This window comes from Herpailurus yagouaroundi, unplaced genomic scaffold, assembly GCF_014898765.1.
Source record: "Herpailurus yagouaroundi ecotype Mexico unplaced genomic scaffold, PumYag 100, whole genome shotgun sequence".
Classification (NCBI taxonomy): domain Eukaryota; kingdom Metazoa; phylum Chordata; class Mammalia; order Carnivora; family Felidae; genus Herpailurus; species Herpailurus yagouaroundi.
Window position 1 is genome coordinate 10414097 of NW_024412391.1, and position 19090 is coordinate 10433186.

A 19090-nucleotide genomic window follows, 5' to 3' on the forward strand; every position below is an offset into this window, starting at 1 on the left:
AAAAATGTTTAAATTAAAAAAAAAAAAAGAAACTAAAAAATTTGAGCCATGTCTCAGAAGGACAGAATAATTGCACTTCGGGTGTTTCAGTGTTCATTCTCTATTTGGGAGACGAGAGCCCGAGGGTCCAAAGGTCCCATTTGTCCTAGTAAAGCACCGACTGGCTTGATGGGACACTCAGGGCTCAGCAAAGTGCAGTCTGAGAGACTATGGCATCTTTTGTCTGTACCACAGACTTCCACTATAAGAAGTGTTATAAACACATCTTTTATTGAGTACCGTTCTTTGTTGAGCATGCTGCTAGGAACTACGTGGTTATTTCCAATCTTCTAAACATTCCTTATATAAATGTATGGAATTTATCGCGATATTGTATACATGTAAATATAGGTGACCTATATCTGAAACAACTACATGATTTTCGCAAGGTCGTATGACTAGAGAGTGGAGAAAAAAAAATGTTGCAGAGAGGGAACAGTGACTATGTATCAGGCACTGTCTCAGGTAGACACATCCAAATGTGGTCTTTGTACTTACAAAGTTTACAGTCTACGAACAGAGACCAGAATTTATTCAAACAATCCTACAACCCCAAATAAGGTTGCGATCATGAAAAGCCTTATGGGAGTTACACTGGAGGAATTGATGTCGTCCGACAAGTCAGGGGAGACATTTCTGCAAGCGTCCTATTTGACTGAGATTTAAAGGATTATTAGGAGCTAAGCAGGTAGCGAAGGGTCAGGGGGGCTTTCCAGGCAAAGTTGTGCAAAGCTCATGTGCTAAAATCTTTTGGCAGGAGAGGACATGATGGGGGGGGGGTGTGTGGCGAGGGTGGCTTTTGGCAGTGATGCAAGAGCAGTGAAATCACCGGGGAGGGTGCTGGAAGGCGAGGTTGGAGAGGGGGGAGGGGCTTAGTCCATTAAGGGCTTGCGGGTCAGATAAAGACAGGTGGACGCGGTCAGAAGAACTCACTAACAAGTTTTAAGTAGAGGAGTGATGTGATATGATTTGTCTTCTGAAAGGCTGGCTCTGCCCGCAGGTACCAGCCAGATGGGACGGGATCGGACCGGATGTGGCAAAATCAGTGAGATCGCTTGCACGACGTGGTGGCACCAGTGACAATGGGAGAAGTTGACGGGCAGATCTGACACATTTGATACTTAGGAGGTAAAACTGGGAGGACTGGAAGGGCAATTGGGGTGAAAGTCAAGGATGACAGAGCGTGGTGTCCGTTTTGTCTGCGCAGTAGAGGATGGGCTAAGAGACAGCAGAATGGGGCCAGTGTCGTTGGTGAAATCATGAATGCGAGCTTGGACGTGGGGAGTCTGAGGTACGTTTGTGGTATCCAAGACGGGTTCTGACGTAGATGGTGGAGAAGAGTGGGATGGAGATGATATTATATCTCATCAGATTTAAGATGATAACCAAAGCTGAAGGTGTGGATGGGCTGGTGTCAGGAAAGAATAATGAGATGAGAGAGAGCGGAGTATGGAGCCTTAAGGAACTGTCCATTGCATAACGTGAAGTGTCTATGACCATGGTGGAGGCCCCAAGAATTCCTGCTTTTAGATGGAGGTGAGAATAGGCGGCAAATGACATTCGATCAACTCTGAGAACCAAATAATCTAAGTTTCCCATAAGCTTGAGTGTGAAAATATCTGAAGGAAATGTTTTCCTCCAGCTGGAGTTGGCCCTAAGTCACTGGCAAGGACAGTAATTTCTCACAATCCATTTACCATGGTACCTCCTGGCCTATGTAGTTTGAGGACATCATTTGGCATTCATTAGTTTGTGTGAGTTTTGACTTGCTTCCCCTTGTTTGGAAGGAGGAAAGGAATTCCAGATCAATGTCTCCAAGTCAGTTATTTGGGGAAATCACACACAAAAAAGGAAAGCTTCCCTACACACCTAGCCCACCGAGTATTTCTAGAATCCGGAACGACTCTGGAATCTCTCCAATGGGTTCGCTATTTAAGAAATGGAAAGCAGAGGACAGAAGGAATGCTCTGGAGCACTTTTCATCCAGTAGATGGAGAAAGTGAAGTGAAAGTGTTCAAGGGGAGAGCCAGAGCTCACACTAATTCGTGTTACAATTAGTACTTTTTCAAGGGAGGGCTTTGTACCAGTTGGTATTCTTTCGTAAAGAGTGCCCAGGAGTACGGTAGTGTCTGGCTTCCAAAATGTTCACAAATGTGTTCTAAATGTGGTGAATTATAATGAAAAAAATTTTATTGTTGAATTCTCCGACTGCTACAATGCTTTATTTAGGAATACAGCTTGGCAAAAACACATCCAAGGACACCACGTGTGATTTCCTCCGCGCTGATTTTGGAAGCTGGGATGTTTCTGCATACGCGCATCAGCAACATCTAAGCCAACACTCCTCTGGTATGTTGAGTATTTTCCACTGGTATTCCTTGCCTTTTTGTGCATCACTTTCCATTAAATTCCTACAACCATGTCTTTAAACGCGTTCTTTTCTCTTATAAATAAAATGTATAATATAATTATGCAGGCTTGTTTAAATATGTATAATTTATAGCAACACTATAGATATCTTTCATCCAATATATATATAAAGGAGATTATCGTTAAAGAGGCTCTCAAGTTCACATACACTTAAATAACTGTCTTTTAATGTAAGATTTTCAAAAACACTGGGACTCTACACTCTTGTGTGTTTCTAACGAACGTTGTATTCCTTACTCTTCAATAAAAAGCAAAGGGGAAACAAGGATACCAGGTTCCTTGTCCATAATGGAATTTTTAGCAATTGTTATAGGTAACATAAGCTATCATCCTAATTTTTCAGTTACGTAAACTATCTCACCTGTACACGGCCGAGGAATCGTGTTTGTCTGTTCAAATGTGCTTCCTAACAGATGTGTGTATACTGAGTACTGGTTTAACTCCCTTTTCCGTCATATGGAACGGCTTTTCTAACAACGGCTTAACAGCCTTTCACTTCTTGGTTTACGTCCCATACTTAATCGTGACAAGTGCCTGCTCGTGTCCCCACAGGGCCTGTTTCAAACAGCACATTGATATGCCCTGAGCTCTTCTCCGAGTGACCAAGGGCCCACGTCCGTCCACTGCACTGTGAACAGCAGCGGGAAAGCCTTCGAGAACACAGAGGAAATAGATGCCATGTTGTTTGGAAATATTTACATTGGGAAGCCATCACGTACGCAGATTTTTTTTTTTTTTTCATTTAAAGCCGTGTTTTTGCCCTTTATCCATATTTTGGCTACATTTGTTTTGTTTGGATAGTGAAAGCATGTGTCATTGTCAGCTGTTGTTGTTGTTGTTTTAAATGTCTTTTGGCTTTCTTGCAACAGCAATGTCAATTACAACAAAATTAAAGATGAGGTCTAAGGAAACAGTAATTTATGTGTTTGCCGCGCAGAACATTTATAAAATTTACTTTTACAGCAGCATTAGTAAAAACTGGAGCAAAAATACTAAAAATAGATGAAGAAAAAAAATACAAAGAACCTGGAAAAAAGAAAAGCATTTCTGTTAAATATTTATTGTTATTTCGAGAGAGCTTAGGCGTACGTGTTTTTTTTTTTTCTCACGTGGATGTCATATTCACATTGCTCCTGTTTTAGTCTTAACTGTATTCTTTATGGTTGTCTTTTCTGCTTAAATGCAGAGTTGTTCAGATTGTTATTTCTGTGTAAGATATGTTACCCAATGGGGAGGGTTGAGAAAAAATAAAATGGTTTTCTTCAGCCATTTAATATCGGGACTATAAATGACCTCTTCTACTTGTTCACTAATAAACAGAATGGTGAGGATCCCAAGAAAAACAAAATAATCTGCTTGGTGATCTTGGGGTACCCATCATGAAGGTCGATATTTGTACACGTGTCCTCCAGGCATCATCATGATCGTGTATTTCAGGCATGTTTCCTCACCACGACTCAATGTAATTGTTGACTTTCAGAGAAATTTTCTTCAGACCATGGGGGTATGTTGGTGGCAGACACAAAGCTGGAACTTACTGACCCTAGGAGCTTTGAGAACATTCTGCAATTTACTGGCCACAGCACAGAATTTTTTCTTCAGTACTACTTGGCTGACCGGAGTTCAATGTCTCCTCTAGCTAAGTTCCAAATGCTTTTGAAAGCAGTGGGAAGGTTATGCCTCTGAGCACAGTCAAGATATTTAAGGTGAAACTTGTGTTTATGTGTCGTTTGTATTTGTACATGTGTGTATATGAGCGTGCATATGTATTTATGTACATGAGTGTGTGTGTTAAGAAGAGGTTGAAGAATTCCTTCTAGAATGTAAATATTTTTTATTTAACATTACTTCTTAACAGAATAATGGAATGATTCATTTTAAATACTCATAAGAGGAGAATGTATTTGCATATATAGACTATGCAAAAATATATGTAGGAGACTATAAAATGCATTTAAAGAAATTTTTTAATGCTTTATTTTTGAGACAGAGAGGGATAGAGCATGAACAGGGAAGGGGCAGAGAGAGAGGGAGACACAGAATCCAATGCAGGCTCCAGGCTCTGAGCCGCCTGCACAGAGCCTGACGCAGGGGCTCGACGCAGGGGCTCGACGCAGGGGCTCGACGCAGGATTCGAACTCAGGAACCACGAGATCGTGACCTGAGCCAAAGTCGGACGCTTAACCGACGGAGCCACCTAGACGCCCCATATAATGCATTTTTAAAGTGGGGCACCTAGGTGACTCAGTTGGTTAAGTGTCTGACTTCAGCTCAGGTCATGATCTCGCGGTTTGTGAGTTCGAGCCCCGCATTGGGCTGTGTGTTGACAGCTGGGAGCCTGGAGCCTGTTTCAGATTCTGGGTCTCCCTCTCTCTCTCTGCCCCTCCCCCACCCACACTGTCTCAAAAATAAACATTAAAGGGGCACCTGGGTGGCTCAGTCAGTTAAGCCTCCGACTTCCGCTCAGGTCATGATCTCACAGTTCATGGGTTCGAGCCCCATGTCGAGCTCTGTGCTGACAGCTTAGAGCCTGGACTGCTTCAGATTCTGTGTCTCCCTCTCTCTCTCTGCCCCTCCCCCCACTCGTGCTATCTCTCTCTCTCTCTCAAAAATAAATGAACATTGAAAAAAATTTAAACATTAAAGATGCATTTGGAGATGTCACAGAATTCAAGCTTCTGCTATATTTATCTTTAAACTTTGATATCTTAATGGTTCCTCAAGTAAATTTATCAATATGGTTATTTTTAATCACTGGTGTTAAGATCATCGCACTAAAAGTTTCCGAAGAGACAGAAAATACGAACAGCCTATTTGTAAGTAAGCAACAAACTTTACGTCCAAGACAAAGTATCCTCTCCTGTGGCTAGTTCGTTAAATGTAATGTTTTCGCCGTTAGTAACAGACGTCTTGCGAAGACATCATAATGCTTTGGTAAAAATTTTCATTAGACCGAAGAAGGTAATTGTTCTCAAAGTGTGGTTCCCATCAGGATCACTTGGGAACTTGTTAGAAACACAAATTCTCAGACGCCACTTCAGACCTACTGGTGAGGCCCAACAATCTGCAGGTGATTCTACATCAGGCTGAAGTTTGACATGTGGCAAAATACAATATGGCCCTGGCAAAGATTACTCGCGCCCTCACAAATGTAAGCACCTGCTCTCTATACAAAGGCAGTAGGAAGAGTAAGATTCCCAGCGTGAAGAAAATTGCTTTAAGCATCCAGTTGAATCATACATAATGTTTGTCTTTTCGTACAAATAGCTCAACTCTTATCCAGATTTGAACTGGCTCTGCAATCTATTTTAATTCTTCCTGGATGCATGCACACAATTTATCCCTTAACACTATCCCTTATCTTCCAATAATAATGACTCCAAAAAAGATACTCATTTTAAAAAATCCTTCAACAAGCTCTCCGAGGACATGCATGTTTCCAGCAAAGGTCCAGTGTAAGGATTCAGATGAGCTGCACGGTAAATGGTGCAAATAAAGAAAATGGATGACTTTTTTTCTCTGTCATTTCCCATGACTTGTGTGTGTGTTTAGGAAGCCAAAGAACAGAATTTATAGAATGTCACTTACTTAATAAGTATGTACATTCCACAACTTACCGCGTTGTTGCTTCAATTTTTGATCAAAAAAGACTGACATGTGTTATGTGGAAAATTCTTCCTTTGTGATGGTAAGATATTTTTCCTGCCTCAGCATTTGCAACCACTTCGTAAGGAATAACATTTGACAATTCATCGATACAGTATGCAATCACATTCTAAAAAATGTAATGAGAACATTTCACTGGAACAATAAGACACTAATGAGAATTGACAGAAAACTGAGTTTTTTTTCTAGAGATGATTTTGGTTCAGATAAGAAGCAACAATGCACCCGGGTGGATTATGGAATAACAGGTAAAATTTAGGAAGTGTATAGATGGTGAAGCAGGTCATAATTTTCATAGAAAACTAGAAATCACTGAACATCTTGTATACCTTGGCAACTAAAGACAATAAATAGGACTCTTTGAGATGTTTGGTGCTTATGCTCTTCTATTAAAATGCAAGTGTCTCTTGGGATGGCGTGCCCAGGATCAATTAAAATCATAGCAGTAATTGCTAACTAGGAACTCATGCTAATGAGCCAAAGAAAATGTTCTGGGGAACGTGGGTAGTTGAGTCGGTAACAAGGGAAGGAAAAGAAGTGCTATAAAGAAAATGTAGGGCATTCAGAAACAAACCACCTATGGGGCATCTGGGTGACTCGGTTAAGCCTCCGACTTCGGCTCAGGTCACGATCCTGTGGTTCATGAGTTCGAGCCCCACGTCGGGCTCTGTGCTGACAGCTCAGAGCCTGGAGCCTGCTTTGGATTCTGTGTGTTCCTCTCTCTCTCTGCCCCTCCCCCACTCTCACTCAGTCTCTCTCTGTCTCTCAAAAAGGAATAAACGTTAAAAAAAGTTGAAATTAAAAATAAAAAAGAAGGCACCTATTTCATAATTTCTTGGAGAAAACTTGGAGTATCATACTACACTAGAAATTTCTGGCATTTAATGTATGGGATGCTGTATTGGGCTCAAACTGAAAAGAGTGGCTCATAAAATACAGTGCTTGTACAACTTTTTACCTGTTTTCCAGAATGAAAAACATTCTGAAGGTCATCCTTTCCTCCTTGCATGATTATTTTTTATTTGACTAAAATCAGTTAACTTGGAGGAGAGCAAAGCTGTATGTCAATGAATTGGTTGCAATCTCATCAGGCAATCAGACGTGAGATCAACACAGCTGTTGGAACAGTAACAGCCAGAAAGATTCTAGTCACAGGCCAGTCGGGAGCACAGGAGCAAAGAGCATTCTGGTCATGTGGGGTGACACCAGCCAAGATTTATGAATATATTCCTCCAAGAGATATTTAAAACCAGTGCCATGCTTTCAAAGATTATAAAACAGCTTAACAGTAATACGGGTAGGATTTTTGGCTGTTCTCAAACCCTCTCCTTCAAAAACCAAAACTACTTTAAAAAACTGGGCCTACAAAACCTAGTCTTGTTACTCTGAAGCAACACATACCATATTGCGTATTAAGATTTTGTGTATAATATATTTATTTGCATACAGAAATATGTATTTCTATTATACATTTCATTACTTTATTTATAGAATATGTATATTAAGCACACAGCATATTCCAGAAAGATACATTAAATACGCACACAGTTCATGCTGCAGCGTGCACCCTTTTAAAAGAAGCATATTTAAGAGGCGTGGTATTGTATGTACATGCTGAAAATACACTTGGCACAATTCATCCAGCTTTGGGTGCTTCCCTAATCTATTTGCAACATCAGTGCTGTGGTTGTTGACAGGGAGATTATCAAACTGGGAGAAGGCAACTACCAATGAACTAAGAGAAAATAAAAGTAGATCGCATTTCTAAGTATATGTTGCCATCATTTTGAACTCCCGTGTTCCCCAATGTCAGATCTCCAGGATCAAAAAAGCAGTGAATGGACAAAGAGAAGAAGTGTGTGGGTCCTCCAGCCTCCACACTCAAATGGGAAAGCTTATCCCATGTGACTTATTATATTGGTGATTTTGTCCTAACCCTTGGGAGCTGGTATTAAATTAATGTGATCCGGTAAAGGGGTGATCATTTCTCTTTTTTTAAAGAAATGAACTGGCTTTTTGACATTCTTAATCTCCTCTTCTTATAAGACCACTCTGGAATATTTACATTATTGCTTTGAGGAGAGAAGAAATTCTTGACAGCTATCTACCTTTCCAGTGAAAATAACAGAGATGAATCACATTGTTTCTGAAAGAGACTCCTGATGTTTCTGAAAAAAAAAAAAAGGCAGCTCCAACAGAAACTGACCACATCAACTCCAATCATTTAATGGTCAATTACCGGCAACCTCAACTGACCGGACTCTATGGCAATCGTGATGGGACATTAAGATGTTGGAAACAATGTGCTACGTGCATGGTCTGGTGACTTTGGATGTGTAGATATCTGTCTCCTGTGTTCCCAATCTGTGAATTACACATACACCAGACTCGTGGGTGACAATGTCTGATACACAATTGGTGAACATTACCTTTTACAAACAGGTGAGCAATTTGCGTTGATATTCTAGTAGTGATACAGGATTATTTCCCCGTTTTTACAAAGCAAGCACTAGAATTCCTTAAAACAGATGAGAGTTTCTCAGCTTTGGCACTATTGACACTCTGAGCCAACTAATTCTTAGCTGTGTATGTGAGGGAAAGTTGGCCTGTGCACTGAAAGCTGTTAGCAGCATCCCTGGCCTCTATCTGCCAGATGCTAGTAGCTCTCCCCCACGTTGTGACCACCCAAAATGTCTCCACACAATGTGAAATGTCCCCCAGGAAGCAAAACTGTACCTGTGTGAGAGCCACTGAAATAGACAAATCCAGCCACAGCTAATGCAAACCTTTGAATACAATCTCCATATCTTTCTAATCATCTACCATTTTCAGTATTCTTCCCGGGTCTCTGATTCCAGCTGACAAAGCTTTCACGATGTGTCGGTCTACAGTCACTTCCTTTCTGGAATGCGCGATGGTTTCTCTTTCAACAAGGTTGTGGTGGCTATGGCGAAGACCAAGAATAGAAGGAAGAAAGGGAGGGTGTGATGGCAATGAAGAGTAAGAGGCAGTTTGATTCATGGTGAGTTGAATTGTTAGAGCAGACCAAAAAGACCCAAATCCAGAATCATGAATCCTTGAATCCAAAGAGTTCATCCCAACTAAAGCTGAATCTACATCATAACAGTACAAGTTAATAAGTATTCAGCCAGCCATCGTTTTGTTTACAGCCAACCAAACAGCCCATTGGCTTGATGTCCCTTCCATTCAATTGATTCACTAATCTGAAGAAATAAAATAAAAATACATACGGATTTAACACTTACATTGAAGTAACTGTGGAGTAAAGGAATCTGCATGAACTGATGCCGTAAGTTTACACGCAGAAGGTTTATGGGCAGGAGCGACTGAAGTTATTCAAACAAGAAGTTATTTTTATAAAGGGTAAGTTACATCCAACTACTGTGGGCAGTTTGCCTCTTACTGACTGTCCTTTCTTTATTGTTTACCTTGTGCTTTTTTTTAATTCTCAAAGTTGTTGAGATGCCATCAGTGATGCAAGTCACACGCGCACACGCACACGCACACACACACACACCAACTCTAAAGTGCTAAGGTTTAATACTGACAAATAAAACATGCTACTCACATTGATGCTACTGGTCAAGACAGCATAAGGCCCATACATTTGAAATGCAAAATATGAAATCTGAAGTGGGTTTTATAAACTTGATTTCTATTGATTGGGCCGTCTTCAGAAAATCTGATTTTAAGACTATAGCAAATACAATAAGAAAGAACGTTGAGGGATAAACAGCTAAATGTGGATCAATACGATCATATGTTTATGAGGGGTACGAAATGAAAAGTCTCTACATGGACAAGATTCTACAACAAGCTACCGTTTGGCTAATAATAGTTCCTGATAGGACTTTTTATGGTCCAGAATTAAAGAAACAATGAGAAAGGACACAGGCACAGCTACCTGCATTCTTCCTCACAGTTTGCTGATCTCACTTGGCCTCTGTTAGTTATCCACTACGTTCTTGCCACAAAGATTACCTCTATGGACAGACTTTTGAAGTTAAAAAATTCTAGAGAGAATTGACAATTTGAGGAACATGGAACATGTGGTTCCAGGAAATGTTTTTTAACTATTTTTTTCCTCCTTCAGTGGGATATAGGATGGTTATAAAAAACCTCACTGGACTATAAATTGAATATAATTTGTTAGCAGGCATTGAAGAGAACGTCTTATTCTCCTGGGAGTGACCCAGAAGTCATTGGTGCCACCAGAGTATGCTAATCCTACTTACGATTCCAAATGAATAAAGCAGCTTCTTCCCGCTGACAAAGGCCAGAAGTTCATGGTTTACAAGTCAGCATCTCATAGATGGGTCAGGCAGATTCAGGTTGAAAACAGAAGGCCCTCTCAGTCTTCTATTTTCTTATTTCAAAATTCATCTGGCCTCAGTAAACTCTCTCCAACTAAAGACGACCACTATTTAATTTGACAAAACCTCACTTTAAAAAATGACTTTGGTTCTCAAGCATGTTTATGTATTAGGTAGGCTAGCCCAATAACTTAAGACACTAGTTTAGGAGAAAACCAGATTGGCGAAAACATTTCACCTACAGGATCATAAGCAAACTAACACTTTATAGGCTTTTATATCCCCACAGAATGCAAAGGACACAGTGGGCAGGGGTGAAATGCCCATGTTCATGGCTGTTTCTGGTTGTATTTAGCAAAAGTCTTGCAGATTTTGTCCTTACACAATGTAGAATGGGGATGTACAAAAACCAGTGCCATAATAAGAAAAATAATGTTATGGTCTAGTTGGGGTTTTTGTGTGTTTGCTTTCCTTTGATGGTGGGAAGAGGGAAAGGTAAAAAAAAAAAAAGAAAATCCAAAGCATTGATTACATCACAATTCTCCAAATAAAACTGTAACAAAAGAATAATATATGCTTAGCACTTAACACTATGGAGACCATTTCTATATATATATTTTTTTGATCCTCTTCTTTCACTTGTCCATTGTGTGACGTCTATTTTTTTATGTTTAAGTCTCCATGTTAGCTGTGGCATTTCATCCTCATATGGACACACGGGAACAAAAAAAAAAATGGGAATAAAAAGGAGCGAGGTTATTATTCTTCTTGTGCAGAGATAAAACTGTAGATTCAGAAGCCCTTCTTCAAGAGAGTACGAGAACATGTGGATTGTTCCTTAAATCCATTAATTCCAAAATGTCTCTTTCATGGTCTCATCGCTCTGAAACTGACAGGGCTGATAAGGTGTGGGTTTCTCAAACTGGAGCATAGGCACGATAAAAGTGTCACTGTCGGGCTCCTTAATTGCACATTCCATAATAAGACTATAAAGTGCAATGGCAGAGATTTTTAAAACTGGGAGGTTTTTTTTTTATCCCTTTTCTTTTTCCCAAGCTCCCCCGACCACCTTCCTTCTCTACAAAGGTGTTTTACCTCGTAGCGCCGATGTTCTTATAATGACACATGAGAAGATGTTTAAAGGTCTTCTTGAAGGTGGCATTACAAAGTGCGTAGCAGGCGGGGTTGATAGTGCTGTTGATGTAACAGAGCCAATAACCAATTGTCCACACTGTGTTGGGGATGCAGGGTGCACAGAAGGTGTTGATGAGCACCATGACATTGTATGGGGCCCAAGTGATGATGAAAGCCAACAGGATAGCCAAGATCGTCCTGGTCACTTTCTTTTCCCGAGAAGGAGGAGGCTTCTTTTTGGCAGGCTGCTTCGTCATCTTCACAATCTTACGAGCGACGATGTTCTGTTTTTCGTCTCCGTTCTGACCTGCAGAACCAACTAGCTCCACAGTGGTATTAGCTGGGGTACATGAGTCACCTTTTGGGGTCTTGGTGACAATTTTGATGCACGTCTGCTTCGAGTTCTCATCTTTGGAGTGGCCCAGGGAAGTGGAGACTGTGTTCTCATCCTGGGTTATTTCATCATCTCTCATATTAGAGGCTACCGCACTGACTGAGGTGGAATCATTGGAGCTCTCCTTCTCTCCCTGGACACAGTTTTCAGTCACAGCATCTCTGGGGGCTTTGCCATTCTGGATTTTGTTGTGCTCCAGGCTACCGTCACTGCCAGGTGTGGTGTTGTTGTTTGGCCTCACTATCCTTCCTTGTACCAGACTTGGAGAAACTGGCTCTTGGTTGGCCACAGGCTCCTTCTTGTCCTTCTTTATCCTGCTCTTGCTGGCTCGGGATATGTGCCAGTATAGCACAGTCATGATGATCACAGGCAAATAGAAGGCTGCAATGGCGGTACCAAAGGTGACAGCGGCATTGGAGAAAAACTGAATGTAGCATTCCCCATCCTCTACAGTCCTCACCCCTACGATGAATTGCCAGAAGAGAATGGCCGGGGCCCACAGGATAAAGGAGAGGACCCAGGCAGCTGCAATCATCATACCTGCCATTTTCGTGGTCCGCTTGACTGGGTAGGTGAGCGGTTTGGTGACACAGAAGTACCTGTCAAAGCTGATAATGAGCAGATTCATCACCGAGGCGTTGCTGACCACGTAGTCCAGGGCTAGCCAAAGGTCACATACCACAGGTCCCAAAGGCCAGTAGCCAATCACGGTGTAGAGGGTGTACAAGTTCATGGAGAAAACACCAATGATGAGGTCAGCACAGGCCAAGCTGAACAAAAAGTAATTGTTGACGGTCTGGAGGTGGCGGTTGACTTTAATGGAGACCATGACCAGAATATTCCCAATGATAGTCACCAAACTGAGGGATCCAGCCACAAGGACAATGAACACCACTTCAAATGTCTTATAAGGACTGGTCAGAGCCAGGCCATTGTTAGAGGAGTTTGTTGAGTTATTCATTTTGTGTTCTCTCAGTCAGAAGCCAAGTAGCCAAACACGCATTGAAACCTGCAGGGACATAGAAAAGAATGAACAGATATGACATAAACATTGCTTTAAAATATATCAGATTTCTTCCTTTTGAACCACGACTTTTTCTCCAAAAACCCTCATTCTTCCCCTCCATGTTTATTGTACCTATCTGCCCCGATTCCCCACATAAAAAGCAAAGACATTAAATGGAGGATGCGAAAGATCCTTTCAGACTGGCAATGTATTTGAAGTCTGAAAACACTTTGAAAGCATCCATACCTAGATGTGGTATCTGTCTGTCCGTCTGTCATCAATCAATTTAGCTGAGTATACTACTGATGGATTAAACTAAATAAACTAGGATTATACATAAGACCTTCCAAAGCATCAAGAGGTTTCTGGTATAGACATAAAAATTAATAAACCAATGCGAGGAAGAAAGCATAAAACTTACAGTGTGGAGTGGGTGACTTTTATAGTCTATAGCATCTTTCCATCTGGTAGCTCTAAGTAAGCCTTTTTCATAATAACACTGATACTGATTATAACCAAAATAAGATAATAATAATAACAAATTAGCCAGTGCACTTCCACTAATGAGAATTATTCTTCTCTGATCTCCGTTTTGCCCTTGTAGTGAGTATCGCATAGCTAACATTTCCAATATTCTATATCCTGCAAACTAAGTCATTTATTAAATGTGTATTGATAACCACGTGAATTTTCTGAATGTTTTATCTTTCAAGTCACCACCAAATTTATTTTTCTACTTTTCTTCCTGCCAAATATTTGGTACAGTCAGGCTAGGATTTATATTTGTTTGTCAGAAGAGAAGTGCAGTCCAGAAAGAGTAATTTATATAAGGTCACATATCGAGTCAATCAGAAAAAGGAGCCTAGGAACAAACCTGTTTAAGAATTTACTCATTCACTTTGTCCTCACATCCCTATCGAGCAACTTCTCTGGATTAGGCATTTGATGTATGCGGGATATTCGGTGACGATTAAGACAAGGTCCCTGCCTCTGAGAGGCATATGCTCTGGGGGTAGGGATGGGCTGCTAAAGAAGCAATTATTAAAACCAAGTATACTTTCTGTTGCCAAACCCTGCAGTGTTTAAATAAACACATAATTATCATTTTCAGATAATATCACCAAAGTCTTGTGCCAGCCTCACACATAGGAAGTTACATTTCAGCTATAGTTACAAAGATACGCAAAAAGGTCTACTCAAGGATGCTCATTAAGAAATGCTACAGTAGAAAAACCCCCTAGAAATATTAAAAACAACTCACTGACAGAGGATTGGTTAAATATATGATGGAATACCCTTACAATGGAATAGTATGCAGCTGTTAAAACAGAGGTATGTGTTCTGGCCTTGTTGTGGAAAGTTATACGGTTAGATGATATGATCAGAGCAAGACTCAGAATGTTATAGAATATAGTTCTAATTAAGCAGAAAGGCAATTACATACATGAAATGAATTTGTAGGTCTTGAGGAAACATTGAAGAGTTTAATCAAGGTAATGATGTTAATGAAATGCCACTTACCATTTTGCCTTCCAAAATTATACACGAGGTGGCAGTTACGGCTCCAAGGAAAAGGCACTTACAAAGTATCATTTACTTTTGATATACGCTTCAGAATACTGTTCAATGCTTCCATTATGAATATATCTTGTTATAATTACACAAAATGCAGATGTTCAGGCTGACTCCAGACCTCCCGATTCAGAATCACAAGGCATGTTAGGAAACACTTTTGAAGCCACCCCTGTGTTACCTGTTTTAAAATCTGACCCACTATGTATCATCCCACCATTGGATACCACAACTTTTTCTGTTGGCTTGGTCCTCATCCATCACATAAACATTCCCAGTGTAAGTCTTGCGTGTTACACTTTGGAGGAAACGCTTTCTTCAATATTATATTCCTCACTGGGTATTACGGAGAGTTTGGTTTTGTTAAAGCATAACACAATAGACATCTACTGGGGGGTCTTGAAATGTATCCCCCAATAAATAAGGGGGGAATATTGCAGTTAGTAGCCCTCAGGTTTCCACCTTTGTAGATCCCCTGTTCATGGCTTTGACCTAGGACACCGATCGATACACCCTATCTATGATTTTCCTCCTTCACTAGAAAAGCAGGGAATTTTGGCTTCTTAGTCTTTTTAGCTGTACCATCCAGCTCACTGCCTCAAATGTAACTGGTGCTCAAAAATGTTTATTGAATCAAAACAGGATTAACAATTAATATTATTAATTCAGCCTCTATTTACTTACCCAGTGGAATTGGCTCAATAGAATTTCTCTGTAACAGCACCCCCCTTCTTTTTTTTTTTTTTGGTCATGATTCATACAACTGTTTATTCATGAAATTTATTTGAACAAAGTAATTTCACTAATCCAATCATAATTCCAATGATTCTTTATTAGCTAAGGTAACTGTAAGACAGAATCCTGACTTGCTTATAAGCTCGCTTTTGTCTGTTCATTAAATTCACGGACATATTTTGAATTGAGTTATATTTATCTGTTCACAAATCGCTCATTTTAATAAGTTTTGATTGAAAAATACCAAAGATTTACCTTCTGAACGTCCTATTTGATACTTTATTCTTCACATTCATTTTAATAAAACATAGGACTATATTTATTTTAGTTTTAAAAAGCTTTTTGGTGACTTCCTCTCAAAAATAATGTAGAAACATAACATTTATGTTCAAAAATAAACTAGTTTGATCTTTTATTTTATGGATTAAGAAAGCATAAGAGTAAGTTATTTATCCATAGTCACATGGCTCTTGCCATCATTTATGCTAATAATAATACGTGTTATTATTCTAAAATATCACAGTAACATAAAGCTGTATGATTCTATTTATTTACTTGTTAATTTTCCTCCTTTCTCCTCTTCCCCTCTTCTTGTTTACAGTGAGCATGCATTACATTTCAACTAAAAAACAAGGGGTGCCTGGGTGACCCAGTCAGTTAAGCATTGGACTCTTGATTTCAGCTCAGGTCATGATCTCGTGGCTCCTAAGTTCAAGTCCCACATCGGGCTTTGTGCTGACAGCATGGAGCCTGCTTGGGATTCTCTGTCTCTGTCTCTCAAAAATAAATAAACTTTAAAAACAACAACAACAACAAAACCCCCCCAAATCAAAGAATCCAAAAAACTAAAAAACCAAAAATACAATAGTCTTAGGACTCTCAAACATATGTTATCTCACCTTCTATTAACAGCTCTATAAAATATATAAACACATCCAATCACCCCCTTGATCTGAAGACAGAAGCTGAGTCCACAGTAGGGGTTTAAGTGATCACGCTCAGTTTCAAGGTTAGTGAGCAAAAACTCTGCCACTAAAACTATCATCCTTACCTCTGAGTTAGATACTCTTTCTCAGTGTCCCTTCTGGGTAACCCCTCAGTTATCCTATGGGTAAAGAGTTACACTTTACCCAGAGGTTGCTGGCTGAGCCAGGTTCTGTCTGGGGGGCTTGGAATTCTTACCCAGGTAGACATAGCAAATCTATATAATGGTAACATACCATATAATGATAATCATATCCCCTAAATTCTCAGAGTTCTAATATTTGCTTGTTCATAGTAATGCCATATATAAAAATAGAAAGAGCATTTCACTTAGAAGCAAGCACAAATGTCCGAGGGATGGCATTCTTTTCTCCCCTCATGATGCACGAGCTGGGGGGGAGGGGGGGTTGTTCCTCTCCTGTTAAAGAAAATACTTCTTTTTGTCAACCCCTTGCCTCCTCTGCTGTTTACATCTCTGTAAAAGTTTTTACTTCTGGTGTGGCATCATAGGGTTTTATTAAAGCAAAGATTGTTACATCATGGATGAAGTGCCATAATCGCCACAGACTAAACAATGCAGATGACCCTCAGGATTCAACATCTTAAAACGGCAAGTGCACAGTAATCTACTTGGTATTTACCATGTTAGTTTATGACCAAGTTTTGAAAGCATTCTGGAAATTTACAAGAAAACAATTTTCTGGCCTTAGTTTCTTTACTACTTGAGTCTCTATATGTAGCAGGGAGAAATGTATCATGGTTTCAAATTAACCTTGCAAAGTTGTGAGTGCTAATCTCTGCTCTGAATTATTAGCTGTGAGAGTCTGATCATGTCACTAAACACTTCCATGAAGCTTTCTTTTCTTTTTTTTTTTTCAAACAGGAATATTAATAACCCTATTTTTCTTCTAGAGTTGTGGGAAACATCAAAGTGAAATCATGTCTTTGAACCATGATCTATAAATGTTAACGCAAATGCTGTTAATATTTACATTTGGTAAATGGGTATAAATTAGTCATTTTTCTTATTAGTTAACAGAAAATCAGGCGTGTGTAGATGAAATAGGGTAGGAGTGAGAATGTGTAGGATATAGTGATAGGGGTGATACAAATGATCATTATCAAGAATACCGTTACCAAGAACATGAAATCATTAATGATAATATTGGTAACAGTTCACAGGTACTGAGCCTGATTCCTCTCCACAACAACTCCTGAGATGACTATGACTGTGATATGCTTTTTCATACATGTTGAACTAAAGATCAAAGAATTAAGTTATTTGAGTTTCAAACCCCTGAGTTCCTGACTCCAGAGTCTGCTACAAGTATTTATTGTTTGCCTGAGGAACAATCTTACTCGGCAGCCAATATGTGCCCCAAATATTTATTACTCTAACCTGCCATGACTAAGTCTTTTTCCCCAAATTCAAGCTGGGTCCTTGGTTTACACAACAGAGGATCATCTTGTCCAGGCTAAAATTGTGACTTTGGACAGGACGTGTTCACAATAAGATACAGGATAGTAAGTAAGATTCCTGATTATGTAAATACATGACATTTAAGATTTAAAACATTTTCCTAAAAGCAATCATCACAAAAAACACGTCACCATGTGAATTAATATAGAACCTCTCACAGAAGTATTCATATCAGTTACACAGAAGTTCTAAACATTTACAATAATATTTTTCTGAAGTTAGAGGGAATGCTAACTAAAATGACTAAAAAAATAAATTCTGATGTGTATTTAGACACACAATGGAAATTATTATTTAAAAAATGGGATTTTCTCCATACTCTGCCCAAGCCAGGCAGCATGCCAGATATAAAATGGTCTCTTCATAAGTGCGGCCACAGTGTAATAAGCTAATCATAAATTAGTCAATACGTGAGGAACCTAAGTGTTAGAATTTTTTGCGTGTTATTTTATTTAATTATCACAATAACCCTTAAAAGAATTATCATCTTTTTCAGTTGCACAGATGACAACTGATGAGACAGCCAGCAAGTACTGAGGTCATGGATGGAATTTAGGCATCTGGCTCATAGGGCCATATTCTTCCCACTATGTTACACCGTGACACCAAACTTGATTGAATAAAAAAAAGAAAGTTTTCTAGAATGAGAAAAGTCAGCAAAAAAAAAAAAAAAAAAAAAAAAAAAAAAAGGAGCGGGGGTAGTCCACGATTGATAACTGGAATCCAGAGAGAAGATATGTAATTATACAGCAAAATTTCAGAACAAGAAATCAAGAGGAATTCACATGCAGTTGACTTTATAATTGTTTATATTTATTTAACTTGTGTTTTTAAAACGTAATCTCGGTGTATGTTACTTTTTATAGATTTCTAATTTCTGCTGCCATTTGAACACATTACCAAAAATGGCAGGGTGTTCTGAGGGCTCTTTGTCCGTGTCTTTCGCACTGAGCTCTGAGACGCAGCCTCGCTGTTGAGCAACCACGAGGGATGAAATCATCAATCCTCACCGGGGGTGCCTGAAAGTCCTTCAACTGCTACAGCAGTTCAGGCCCCTGGCACCGTTTTAACTTGGACATGTCGGGGCTAAACACGCAATCGGTCTTGAGATAATTAAAAGTTTACTTCAACAATATGATGTTTAGATATCTAGCTTTCAGTACAAAATATTGCTATTAGAAAAAACTTGAAAAACATAAGGATGATACCATCTAGTATCGTGGTGAAACATGAGACCCTCATTGGGAGCAAGAGTGCCTAATGAGCAGAGATTTTCCCTTCATCTCCTCTCTGCTTTAAGAGTGAGACGTGGTAAA

At 39.6% G+C, this 19090-nt stretch overlaps 1 protein-coding gene and 1 long non-coding RNA gene across 2 annotated transcripts in view; one reads left to right on the plus strand and one right to left on the minus strand.

The window, feature by feature from the left end:
• Positions 1 to 828: 828 nt before the first annotated feature.
• On the plus strand, positions 829 to 3478 carry LOC121028061 (uncharacterized). The gene is made up of 3 exons (XR_005789041.1): positions 829 to 1167; positions 2269 to 2388; positions 3022 to 3478. It is a non-coding gene; the product is annotated as an uncharacterized LOC121028061 (long non-coding RNA).
• Positions 3479 to 7547: 4069 nt separating this feature from the next.
• CHRM2 (cholinergic receptor muscarinic 2) overlaps positions 7548 to 19090 on the minus strand; it is a 146570-nt gene continuing 135027 nt past the window's right edge. Inside the window, exon 3 of the mRNA XM_040471869.1 lies at positions 7548 to 13006. Within this exon, the coding sequence (XP_040327803.1) occupies positions 11561 to 12958 (1398 nt within the window). The 5' untranslated portion in view covers positions 12959 to 13006 and the 3' untranslated portion in view covers positions 7548 to 11560. The remainder of the gene's footprint in view (positions 13007 to 19090) is intronic.